The sequence below is a fragment of the Trachypithecus francoisi genome, unplaced genomic scaffold (genome assembly GCF_009764315.1).
Source record: "Trachypithecus francoisi isolate TF-2019V2 unplaced genomic scaffold, Tfra_2.0 Lachesis_group17, whole genome shotgun sequence".
Lineage (NCBI taxonomy): Eukaryota > Metazoa > Chordata > Mammalia > Primates > Cercopithecidae > Trachypithecus > Trachypithecus francoisi.
Window position 1 is genome coordinate 69,188,681 of NW_022681462.1, and position 13,508 is coordinate 69,202,188.

The window sequence follows — 13,508 nt, forward strand, 5'->3', positions numbered from 1 at the left end:
GACTGCATCTCAAAAAAAAAAAGGCTGGGTGCAGTGGCTCACACCTGTAATCCCAATACTTTGGGAGGCGGAGGCAGGCAGATCACCTGAGGTCAGGAGTTCAAGACCAGACTGGTCAGCATGATGAAATCCCTGTCTCTACTAAAAACACAAAAATTAGCCAGGCATGGTGGCAGGAGCCTATAATCCCAGCTACTTGAGAGGCTGAGGCAGGAGAATCTCTTGAACCCGGAGGGCGGAGGTTGCAGTGAGCTGAGATCACACCACTACACTCCAGCCTGGACAACAAGAGCGAAACTCCATCTCAAAAAAAAAAAAAAAAAAAAAATTTGGTAGCTGTAGAAGTGGTGAGAATATGTCAAGGCATTTTGTATTTTGAAAAGAGCTGACTGGACTTAGTGACAATGTAGATGGTGTGAGGGGGAAAAGAATAGTCAATGATGACTCCTCAGTTAGGGGCCTGAGCCCCTGGGTGAATGGGAGCATCATTTCCAGAGATAGGGAACACTGCAAGGAAGAAGAATCAAGAATTCCATCTGGGCCAGGCACAGTGGCTCACACCTGTAATCCCAGCAATTTGGGAGGCCAAGGCAGAAGGATTGCTGGAGCCCAGGGGTTCAAGACCAGCCTGGGCAACATGGTGAGACCCTATCTCTAGGAAAAAATATAAAAAACAAAAGTTTTTTTTTTTTTTTTTTAACACAAGAAGTGTGAGATACTTATTAAATGTCCAAGAAGAGATGGCAAGTCAATAGTTACACATGCAAATCTGGAGCTCAGGAAAGTCACGGGCTGTAGATAAATTTGGGGAGTCATTAATGGACAGGCAGTATTTAAATCCATGGGACTGGTGGGGGTGTTCCCTTTTTGTTGCCAGTGACATCACTGTCATCATCTGCGGTTTTTTGTTACAGGTGAGACACTTTGACAGCCCCTACCTGTTGTACCACGAGAAGATAAAAACTAGTCGGGTATTCATCCGAGACTGCAGCATGGTGTCTGTGTACCCGCTGGTCTTGTTTGGAGGAGGCCAAGTGAATGTGCAGCTTCAAAGAGGAGAGTTCGTTGTCTCCCTGGATGATGGTTGGATCCGTTTTGTAGCTGCTTCCCATCAGGTAAACGGAGAATTGGTCTGTTCTATGAAGCTCAGGTCATGAGGGACTTTGACAATATGAAGTTATGAAGTCAAGGGCATTCCTCTAGGAACCAAGGTAACAGACCTAATTAAAAATTAATGACGGCGGCCAAGCCCAGTGGCTCACACCTATAATCCCGGCACTTTGGGAGGCTGAGGTGGGCAGATCATTTGGGGCCAGGAGTTTGAGACCAGCCTGGCCAGCATGGTCAAACCCCATCTCTACTAAAAATACAAAAATTAGCTGGGCACGTTGGTGGATGCCTGTAATCCCAGCTACTCAGGAGGCTGAGACATGAGAATCGCTTGAACTTAGGGGGCAGAGGCTGCAGTGAGCCAAGAGCATGCCGTTGTACTCCAGCCTGGGCAACAGAGTGAGACTCTGTCTCAAAAAAAAAAAAGAATGATGGTCTACACTGGGATACTAAGAAAAAATGAGGCTGCAGTGAGGCCAGGAGTGGAGCCCTAGTAAGAGTTACAGAAGGGAAGTCTTGATGTGGGCTGCGGTTGGTATAAAAGGCTAGGACAGAAACTGTGAAGTGAGGGTGCTGGACCTTCCTTATTGTTATATAAATAATAGATGTTCACCAAAGAAAAGTCAGAAAATACAGATAAGCAAAAATAAATAAAAACCACCCTGATTGCACCACTACTATTTTGAGAAAAAGATAATGGGTCTGAATTCTTCATTTATTCTCAGGTCTCAATTATTCACTATATGGAGTCCCTGTGAAAAACATTTCATGGAGTACATATTTAAGAAACGAAACTTCAGCCAGGTGCGGTGGCTCACGCCTGTAATCTCAGCACTTTGAGAAGCCGAGATGAGCAGATCACCTGAGGTCAGGAGTTCGAGACCAGCCTGGCCAAGATGGTGAAACCCCCATCTCTACTAAAATTACAAAAAAATTAACCAGATGTGGTAGCGGGCACCTGTAATCCCAGCTACTCAGGATGCTGAGGCAGGAGAATCTCTTGAGCCCAGGAGACAGAGGTTGTAGTGAGCCGAGATCACGCCATTGCACTCCAGCCTGAGTGACAAGAGGGAAACTCCATCTCAAAAAAATGAATACATAAAAATACAAAAAAAAAAAAAAAATTAGCTGGGCGTGGTGGTGGGTACCTGTAATCCCAGCTACTCAGGAGGCTGAGACAGGAGAATCGCTTGAACCTAGGAGGCAGAGGTTGCAGTGAGCCGAGATCGCACCACTGCACTTCAGCCTGGGTGACAGAACAAGACTCCGTATCAAATAAATAAATAAATAGATAGATAGATAGATAGATAAAACTTCAGGTAGACACCTGTAATCCCAGCTGCCAGAGGCTGAGGTGGGAGGATTGCTCAAGCCCAAGAGGTCGAGGCTTCAGTGAGCCATGATTGCACCACTGCACTTCAGCCTGGGTGACAGAGTAGGACTCTGTCTCAAAAGAAGAAATAAATAAAATTTCATTTTAACATCTGCATCTGTTAGAATTCTTATGTTACAAGAAGCAGATATGCCAACTCAAACATTAAAAGAAATTGATTGGCATATTTAACTTTAAAGTCTAGAGCAGCAGTGTCCAACAGAAATACAATGTGACCCACATATGTAATTTTAATTGTTCCAGTAGCCACATTTTTAAAAGTAAAAAGAAATAGATGAAATTAATCTTAGTATATTTTATTTAACCTAATACATCCAAAATGTTTTAATTTTAACATGTAATCAATATAAAAATTATTGAGATTGTTTACATTACCCTTTTTTTTTTTTTTTTTTTTGAGACGGAGTCTCGCTCTGTCGCCCGTGCTTGAGTGCAGTGGCCGGATCTCAGCTCACTGCAAGCTCCGCCTCCCGGGTTCCCGCCATTCTCCTGCCTCAGCCTCCCGAGTAGCTGGGACTACAGGCGCCCGCCACCTCGCCCAGCTAGTTTTTTTTTTGTATTTTTTAGTAGAGACAGGGTTTCTTTTTTTTTTTTTTTTTTGAGGCGGAGTCTCGCTCTGTCGCCCGGACTGGAGTGCAGTGGCCAGATCTCAGCTCACTGCAAGCTCCGCCTCCCGGGTTTACGCCATTCTCCTGCCTCAGCCTCCCGAGTAGCTGGGACTACAGGCGCCCGCCACCTCGCCCGGCTAGTTTTTGTATTTTTAGTAGAGACGGGGTTTCACCGTGTTAGCCAGGATGGTCTCGATCTGCTGACCTCGTGACCCGCCCGTCTTGGCCTCCCAAAGTGCTGGGATTACAGGCTTGAGCCACCGCGCCCGGCCTAGAGATGGGGTTTCACCGTGTTAGCCAGGATGGTCTGGATCTCCTGACCTCGTGATCCACCCGTCTCGGCCTCCCAAAGTGCTGGGATTACAGGCTTGAGCCACTGCGCCCGGCCACATTACCTTTTCATATTAAGTCTTCAAAATCGGGTATATATTTTATGTTCACAGCACATCTCAGTTTGGGCTGGCCACATTTCATGTAGACATTAGATAAGCCACTTGTGACTAGTGGCTACCTTACTGGACAGTCCAGGTCAAGGCCAGGCAAGGTTGGTTTGATTTAGCAGTTCAGTGGTGACAAAAATGTGGTTAACCTAGTGGTATTGAAGGGCTTGCAATAGTTCCTGGCGTCACATGTATGCAGCATACCATCCAGAAGAACCAGAAACTTTCTTGCCTACAAGCTCAATCAAAGCTGCCCTCCTAAACCAATTCCTGTGACCAAAGGGATGTCCTGAACTTGAAGACGTGGAGTACCTGAGCCATTCACCCTGGCAAGGCTCACAGTGTGAACCTGAGTTAGAGCAGGGTCCAAACTGCATGGTTCCCATACAGTGGGGAAGGGGCAAAACAGATGTTGGGAAGACGTCTGCAGTGCCACAGCATCAGCATAAACAAAATGCCATAAAAGCATACAGTGTATCCCAAAGCTACAGAGATTTTTGATTCATCTAATATCTTCCACTTTTTTGTTTTTTTTTTTTTTGAGATGGAGCCTTGCTCTGTCGCCTAGGCTGGAGTACAGTGGCGCCATCTCGGTTCACTGCAACCTCCGCCTCCCAGGTTCAAGCAATTCTCCTGCCTCAGCATCCTGAGTAACTGGGACTATAGGCACACGCCACCATGCCCACGCCTGGCTTTTTTTTTTTTTTTTTTTTTTTGAGACGGAGTTTTGCTCTTGTTGCCCAGGCTGGAGTGCGATGGTACAATCTCAGCTCACCACAACCTCCATCTCCCATGTTCAAGCAATTCTCCTGCCTCAGCCTCCCGAGTAGCTGGGATTACAGGCATGCGCCACCGCCCTGGCTAATTTTGTATTTTTAGTAGAGACAGGGTTTCTCCATGTTGGTCAGGCTGGTCTTGAACTCCTGACCTCAGGTGATCTGCCTGCCTCAGCCTCCCAAAGTGCTGGGATTACAGGCGTGAGCCACCACGCCCAGCTAATTTTTGTATTTTTATTAGAGATGGAGTTTCACCATATTGGACAGGCTGGTCTCAAACTCTTGACCTCATGGTCTGCCCTCCTTGGCCTCCCAAAGTGCTGGGATTACAGGCGTGAGCCATTGAGCCCAGCCCACTTTTTTTTTTGTTTTTGTTTTTTTGAGATAGAGTTTTGCTCTTGCTACCCAGGCTGGAGTGCAATGGTGCCATCTCGACTCACCACAACCTCAGCTTCCCGGGTTCAAGCAATTCTCCTGCCTCAGCCTCCCGAGTAGCTGGGATTACAGGCATGTGCCCCCACGCGCGGCTAATTTTGTGTTTTTAGTAGAGATGGGGTTTCTCAAGCTGGTCTCGAATTCCAACCTCAGGTGATCCGCCCGCCTCAGTCTCCCAAAGTACTGGGATTACAGGCGTGAGCCACCGCGCCCAACCTATCTACCACTTTTTTTTTTTTTTTTTTTGAGACAAGGTATTCTGTGATCAATAAATTTTCTTTTCCTTTTTTTTTTTTTTTTTTTGAGACGGAGTTTCGCTCTTGTTGCCCAGGCTAGAGTGCAATGGCACGATCTTGGCTCACCGCAACTTCCGCCTCCTGGGTTCAAGCGATTTTCCTGCCTCAGCCTCCCGTGTAGCTGGGATTACAGGCATGCTCCACCATGCCCAGCTAATTTTGTATTTTTAGTAGAGACGGGGTTTCTCACATTGGTCAGGCTGGTCTCGAACTCCTGACCTCATGATCCACCCGCCTCGGCCTCCCGAAGTGCTGGGATTACAGGTGTGAGCCACTGTGCCCGGCCCAAATCTTTTCTTTAGATGAGATGTGATAGAGGCACATTTTTATAATGGACCTCATTTAGTCTACTACAAAATGAAAATGTGTTTACGTTTTTTGTTCCTAATGGAGTTAAAATTATATCAGAAGTATAAATAATGGTAATCATAACTGGGGTATTTCCCTCCAATAACCTATCCTGCCTGTTTCTCCAAGCACTGCTCAAATTGTAGTTTTCATTTTAGGTGGCTGAATTGGTAAAGGAGCTTCGTTGCGAACTTGATCAGCTTCTCCAGGATAAAATAAAAAACCCAAGCATTGATCTGTGTATGTGTCCTCGAGGATCCCGGATCATCAGCACAATTGTGAAACTTGTCACCACACAATAAAGAGCAGTCTTAGAGAGTGCTTGCTACTCACCTGCTTCTAGCTCACCTGGGAAATAACAGCAGAACCTCTACCTCCAACTAAAGACCTGTTGGGGCTGGCCCTGGTGGAGGAGCCCAGGGCAGGCAGCCCAAGGCAGCTGAGGCAGTGCATATACCCTTAGGGCCATTTCTAACAAAGCCTTGGCCACTCCCAGCACAATTTGGAGTGTCAAGGGTGAGAGCCTAAAACCCAGCTTGCCTGTCTTTGTCTCTGTGACTGTTCTGGAGTGAATTCAGTTCACCTGATAACACAAAAGTGAATGTATAATACAATTCTGTTTTAATCTGTGTATTCTTTTTCTCCTACTTTTTACTGGGGTGAGACAGGGGCATGAGGAGAAATACGCCTTTTTTTTTTTTTTCTTTCCCTGTCGTCAAAGCTCAACTGAGAGAATTCAGAACAGAGAAGGGAAAAAAAACAAAACTATGTGAACAAGAAAAAATAAAATTTCATTTTAGGCTATTGGCTACTGAGTAACCTTGATTTGTGAGGGATTTTTATTTTTACTCATTAAAGGGCAAGTTAAAAAAATTTGAATGAGTTCTCTTTTGGTATTAAAATGGAAGCTGGTCTTATTGATAACACTCCTATTCTTAAAAGCAGAACAATCTGGATGTCTTCATAGTTCTACATTTAGGAATCTTTACTCTCTCTTGTGAACTCAGCCAGACGCAATGGTCACGTTTCTCATCACCGAAGGAGAATTTTAATAGCATTCCTAGGGCAGAGTTGGCATGGATGAGGTCAAAAAGGTTGCCATCGGATTTACAGCCATCACAATGCTTTCCATGAAATTGCTTATTTTCAACCACCACTTACGCTAATGGGGCACTAGCATTTTGGAAAAACATCAGGGGATTTACACTCTCCCTGGACATCTATGAGTGTGGCCAGGAAGGATCCCAAATTGCTGAGTAGAAAAAATATTTGTATGTTTGTTTAGACCTCAGGGCTAGACGCAGTGGCTCATGCCTGTAATCCCAGCACTTTAGGAGGCTGAGGCAGGCCAATCACATGAGGTCAGGAGTTCAAGACCAGCTTGGGCAATTTGGTGAAACCCCATCTCTATTAAAAATACAAAAATTAGCCAGGCATGGTGATGGCCGCCTATAGTCCCAGCTACTTGGGAGGCTGAGGTGGGAGAATCACTTGAACCTGGGAGGTGGGGGTTGGAGTGAGCCAAGATTGTACCATTGCACTCCAGTCTGGGTGACAGAGTGAGACACTGTCTCAAAAAAAAAAAAAATGGACCTCAGGACAGGGTCACTACAGGTTCCATATTATGGATAGAATTCAAACTAAATCAAAACCATCTCAGTGAAATCAGTGAAAGGTGTTCACTTTTCAAGGTATTATTTTAGTTAAGTTTTCAGGACGTCTCCTTGGCTGTCCAAAATGATTATTATCAAGTTTTTTTTTTTTTTCTTTTTTTTTTTTGAGATGGAGTCTTGCTCTGTCGCCCAGACTGGAGTGCAGTGGCCGGATCTCAGCTCACTGCAAGCTCTGCCTCCCGGGTTTACGCCATTCTCCTGCCTCAGCCTCCCGAGTAGCAGGGACTACAGGTGCCCGCCACCGCGCCCGGCTAGTTTTTTTGTATTTTTTAGTAGAGACGGGGTTTCAGCATGTTAGCCAGGATGGTCTCAATCTCCTGACCTCGTGATCCGCCTGTCTCGGCCTCCCAAAGTGCTGGGATTATAGGCTTGAGCCACCGCGCCCGGCCAATTATCAAGTATATTTAAGCTTCAGAGCATTGAAAAGCTTAGACTCTAAGCAGTATTTTTTAAAGACATCGATTCATGTCATTGCTTTAAATAAAAAACATACATATGCAAGCACCCACAGAATCCAAATTCTGACTTGCTGTTGAAACAAGGCTCCTATTACAGAACTGATTAGGCTGAGACCTTTAGAAGAAATGAAGAAAACTGCATTAAGCCTCTACAAAAGTTTTCTTTTCCTTTCTTTCTTTTTTTTTTTTGACGGAGTTTCACTCTTATCGCCCAGGCTGGAGTGCAAGGGTGGGTTCTTGGCTCACTGCACCCTCCGCCTCCCGAGTTCAAGCGATTCTCCTGCCTCAGCCTCCTGAGTAGCCAGGACTACAGGCATGCACCACCACACCCGGCTAATTTTTATTTTTTTAGTGGAGATGGGTTTCACCATGTTGGCCAGGCTGGTCTCGAACTACTGACCTCAGGTGATCCACCCACCTCGGTCTCCCAAAGTGCTGGGATTACAGGTGTGAGCCACCGCACTCAGCCTAAAAAAATTTTTAAAAATCAGTTTTCATGGCCGGGAGCAGTGGCTCACGCCTGTAATCTCAACACTTTGGGAGATCGAGGCGAGTGGATCACCAGAGGTTGGGTTGGGAGTTCGAGACCAGCCTGACCAACGTGGAGAAACCCCATGTATACTAAAAGTACAAAATTAGCCGGGTATGGTGGCACGTGCCTGTAATCCTAGCTACTCGGGAGGCTGAGGCAAGAGAATTGCTTGAACCCAGGAGGCGGAGGTTGTGGTGAGCCAAGATTGCACCATTACAGCCTGGGCAACAAGAGCAAAACTCCATCTCAAAAAACAAAAACGAAAAAAAACCATCAGTTTTCACTCTTGGTGCTACAGTGGTGCTCATGCCGCCCTAGTTAGAGCCATCTGCCTGAGGGGACCTGCAGCGTTTAACACAAGTTTGCCCCAGAGCACTCAGCTGGGAGATAATTAACAGCAAAACTTTCCAACCAGTGAAATTGATTCCCTCGGGAAAGCCAGCTCTTGGATGGTCACTTCCAACCACATGTAGATGCACGAATACTGTCATGGTATAGATGTGCCAGAATGTGAAAAAGGTTGGGAAGCTTTGACATAACTCATTGAGTAAGAATATCCTCACCCCGGCCGGGCGCGGTGGCTCAAGCCTGTAATCCCAGCACTTTGGGAGGCCGAGACGGGTGGATCACGAGGTCAGGAGATCGAGACCATCCTGGTCTACACGGTGAAACCCCGTCTCTACTAAAAAATACAAAAAACTAGCCGGGCGAGATGGCGGGCGCCTGTAGTCCCAGCTACTCGGGAGGCTGAGGCAGGAGAATGGCGTAAACCCGGGAGGCGGAGCTTGCAGTGAGCCGAGATCGCGCCACTGCACTCCAGCCTGGGCGACAGAGCGAGACTCCGTCTCACAAAAAAAAAAAAAAAAAAAAAAAAAGAAAAGAATATCCTCACCCCAAAGACCAAACTTCTTAAGCTCATCATTAAAATAATGACATAAGAAATTAAATAAAATTACTTCTTTATCACGAAAGATCAGAATGCAGGCCAGGCATGGTGGCTCACGCCTGTAATCCCAGCATGTTGGGAGGCCAAGGTGGGTGGACCACTTGAGGTCAGGAGTTCGAGACCAGCCTAACCAACATGGTGAAACCCCGTCTCTAATAAAACTACAAAATTAGTCGGGCATGAAAGCGCATGCTCTGATCCCAGCTATTTGGAAGGCTGAGGCAGGAAAATTGCTTGAACCCAGGAGGTGGAAGTTGCAATGAGCCAAGATCACACCATTGCACTCCATCCTAGGCAATAAGAGTGAAACTCCATCTTAAAAAAAAGAAAGAAAGATCAGAATGCAGTATAGTGTTTCAAGGATTTTTTTTTTTTCCCTGAGACAGAGTCTCGCTGTGTCACCCATGCTGGAGTGCAGTGGCGCAATCTCGGCTCACTGCAACCCCCACCCAGGTTCAAGCGATTCTCCTGCCTCAGCCTCTTGAGTATCCGGGATTACAGGCACCTGCCACCGCGCCTGGTTAATTTTTTTGTATTTTTAGTAGAGATAGGGGTTCACCATCTTGGCCAGGCTGGTCTTGAACTCCTGATCTTGTGATCCACCTGCCTCGGCCTCCCAAAGTGCTGCGATTACAGGTGTGAGTCACTGCACCTGGCCATGTTTCAAGGATTTCTAACCCTCAACAAGATGGTCAGCATTTAATGTAATTTATGGAGAGCCTGGTAAATGGTTTTTAAAATATTTGTTTTACTGGCTGGGCATGGTGGCTCATGCCTGTAATCCCAACACTTTGGGAGGCCAAGGTAGGTGGATTGCCTGAGGTCAGGAGTTCAAGACCAGTCTGGCCAACATGGTGAAACCCCGTCTCTACTAAAGATACAAAAATTAGCCAGGCGTGGTGGTGTGCACCTGTAGTCCCAGCTACTTGGGAGGCTGAGACAGGAGAATCACTTGAATCTGGGATGTGGGGGTTGTAATGAGCCGAGATGGCACCATTGCACTCCAGCCTGGGTGACAGGGCGATACTCCATCTCAAAAAAAATCAAAATGAAATATTTGTTTTACTTCTATTGGAATCTAGCAAGGTAACATTAATAATATACTTGCTGTGAAACGAATCTGCTCTTCTATTTTGTACTATGACTAATTGGGAAGATCTTAGGAAATGAGATGAGCTAAGCATTCTGATCAAAGGGGTCATAGACTGACAAAGCATGAGCTTTGTCTTCTTCCTCCTCGAATTCCATATCAGATTATTAACAACTCAAACTCCCTGGCAAGTAATGAACTTTGATCTTTATCCTCCTATTTAATATTATCTGACCAGCTTAATTTAGATAAAACTCTAAGCCTAGCATGTGGATCTGTAGGCATATCGTAATGTTAGTTCCTTTTCCTTTCTGGGCAATGGTTTGAACATGTTCCTAAGAGGTTAACATAAAATAAGATCTTGTGGGCCGGGCACAGTGCCTCACGCCTGTAATCCCAGCACTTTGGGAGGTCAAGGAGGGCGGATCACCTGAAGTCAGGAGTTCAAGACCAGCCTGGCCAACATTGTGAAAGCCCGTCTCTACTAAAAATACAAAAATTAGCTGGGCACGATAGTATGTGCCTGTAATCCCAGCTACTCAGGAGGCTGAGGCAGGAGAATCACTTGAACCCAGGAGGTGGAGGTTGCAGTGAGCTGAGATCACACCACTGCACTCCAGCCTAGGTGACACAGCGAGACTTCATCTTAGGAAAAAAAAAAAAAGATCTTGTGAAAGCACTTTGTAAAATTAAAATACAGCAAATGTAAGGCATTAAGACTGAGGCTGGCTCTTTGGGGACTCCAGTCTGTGTTGTGTTTTCTCGATTGCAAGGCCCATAGTGGGTGAACTCGGGGTGTCACACTATTGAGGTTGTCTCGTGGATGTCACTCAGTTGCCACATAAATAATGGATTCCTGGAGGCAACAGAATATGCTCACACTGCATTATGCTTGAACAAGCCTAGGCAGAGGCTGGCTTTTTCCTCCTAAGTCACACGGGAATTAAGCATAATTCCTCCAGCTTATTTTCCCCCACATACAGGGGTAAAGTTTGCTTAAAATACTCAAGTAGTTAATAAATACAAGGCTAGTTGTTGTTTCCAGAAGTTAGATCTTGGTCACGAATCTGTGTCAGTCAATACTTGCCTGATCACAGTACAGAGGTGCCCTAAATGGAAACAACATAGAAACAACTCATTCAGTTTGTTGTCAGAGCAATAGTTTCAGACTGTTCCACAGTGATAGGCTTCTTCCGTGTCTTTTGGTCCCATAAATGTAAAGCGATGGAATGACTGGGTGAACAGCTAACCACAATGAATCGTTAACATGGAGAGACTTTCTGCTGTTTCTAAGTTCTCACCTCTAAAATTATTTATCAAAGAGATTGGCCTTAGATGGAATTTGTAGCCAATCACTTATACTTAAGGGGCTTTAAAATCTTACAAGTTTTAAACATTTGTTTTATCAAAGAGCAGAAAAAGGGAGTTCTTTTGGAGAATCACACATGCCCTGTCATTCATGAACCTTCAGGAATGAGAGGAATCAATGTTTCATAAAAAATACAGGACAGCTAGGCACAGTGGCTCACGCCTGTAATCCCAGCACTTGGGCAGGCTGAGGCGGGAAGATTGCTTAAGCCCAAAAGTTCGAGGCCAGCCTGGACAACATAGGAAGCCCCTGTCTCTACAAAAAATACAAAAAAAATTACCCAGGCATGGTCATGTGTGCCTGTAGTCCCAGCTACTTGGGGAAGCTGGGCTGAGGCAGGAGGATCACCTGGAGCCTAGGAGGTTGAGGCTGTAGTGAGCTGGGATTGTGCCACAGCACTCTCGCCTGGGTGACAGAGCAAGATCCCGTCCCAAAAAACCAACCAAACAAAAAAGATACAGGGCAGCAACCCAAACATGAACAACCTGTTCCCCCAGATAGTTCAGCCTCTTTGCCCCATCTAGGCTAGCCCTGGAGCTGCTCCTGAGTCAGTTCATGCCTGGCTAATTGACTAAATAAACCGGGACACAGGGCCCCAGTTGAGAGAGCTATGATAAGAGATGGCTTAGAATCTAGTCACCTAGATTTTTTCACCTCTTTGAATTTTTTTGGAGAGAAATGGCAACAAAAACCATTATGAGGCATTTGTTTGGAAAACCAACTTCTAAGGGGTGGTCATAGAAATTCAGCCCAATCTCATAACTACCAGCAATGAAAATCAGCATTTAGAATGATCCCTGATATGCTACAAACACAATATTGAGAAATCAAGTATAATAATATATAATTGGGCCGGGCACAGTGGCTCATGCTTGTAATCCCAACATTTTGGAAGGCTAAGGTGGGCAGATCACGCGATCAGGAGTTCGAGACCAGCCTAGCCAATATGGTAAAACCCCACCTCTACTAAAAATATTTTAAAAATTAGCCGGGCGTGGTGGTGCGCACCTGTTATCCCAGTTACTCGGAGGCTGAGGCAGGAGAATCGCTTGAACCCAGGAGGCAGGGGTTGCAGTGAGCCGAGATTGCACCACTGCAGTCCAGCCTGGACAACAGAGCAAGACTCTGTCTCAAATAATAATAATAATAATAATAATATATTATTATTTAATAAACATTCTCAGAGCACATCAGTGAGGTGTTTTAAATTATTCCTTTATACAGAAAATGCAGTTACTGCTACCTCCCCATCCTAGGTTTTACTGAAAACGGCCTGAAGGAATTATTTTTCTTCTATGTTGAATGAATTTATACTATAGAGATTATCCATGTCTGATTTTCTTCTATAGTAATAAAAGACATGAACCTCCTGGTGGACAAAAAGAAACAATAATAAAAGACAGGATAGCAGCCAAGAAGTTTCTTTTATGTCCTGAGATTCCACTTTGAGCAAGCGTTGCTTCATTCCATCCTTTGGTTTCTCTTTTTTTTTTTTTGAGACAGGGTCTCACTCTGATGCCACTGGAGTACAGTGGTGTGATCACCACTCACTGCAGCCTCAACCTCCCTGGGCCCAGGGGATCCTCCTGCCTCAGCCTCCAGAATAGCTGGAACCCAGCTAATTTTTTGTACTTTTTGTAGAGTTGGAGTTTCACCATGTTGCCGAGGCTGGTCCATCCTTGAGTTTGAAATGTATTTTAACAACAATGCCTGTTAACCTTTCAAATAAGACTTTATTTGTCCATAGAGATGAACAAATACAGGGCCCTATCCTATACAAAAAGTATAAAGAAGTTTCCTCACCCAGGAGACAATGTAGGCGTTCTTTTATTTTTCTGTTTTTTGAGACACGGTCTTGCTCTGTAGTCCAGGCTGGAGTGCAGTAGTGCGATCTCTGCCTCTCAGGCTCAAGTGATCCTCCCACTTCAGCCTCCCAAGTAGGTGGGATTACAGGCCTGAGCCTCTGTACCCAGCTCAATGTAGTTTTTATTTGTTTTAAACAAATGGTTCTTAAAAGGGGGCAGTTTTGAGGGG

At 45.4% G+C, this 13,508-nt stretch overlaps 1 protein-coding gene across 3 annotated transcripts in view; it reads left to right on the forward strand.

The window, feature by feature from the left end:
• The window catches only part of DHX57 (DExH-box helicase 57), a 76,735-nt gene extending 70,456 nt beyond the window's left edge, over positions 1-6,279 (forward strand). For 2 of the 3 annotated variants that reach the window (XM_033175954.1, XM_033175955.1), the window contains exons 23-24: positions 915-1,115; positions 5,565-6,279. In XM_033175954.1, coding sequence (XP_033031845.1) covers positions 915-1,115; positions 5,565-5,708 — 345 coding nt within the window. In that variant the 3' untranslated portion in view covers positions 5,709-6,279. Of the gene's footprint in view, positions 1-914; positions 1,116-1,835; positions 1,959-5,564 lie in introns of those variants that run through there. The other variant, XM_033175956.1, reaches the window with a different exon arrangement.
• The last annotated feature ends 7,229 nt before the right edge of the window (positions 6,280-13,508 follow it).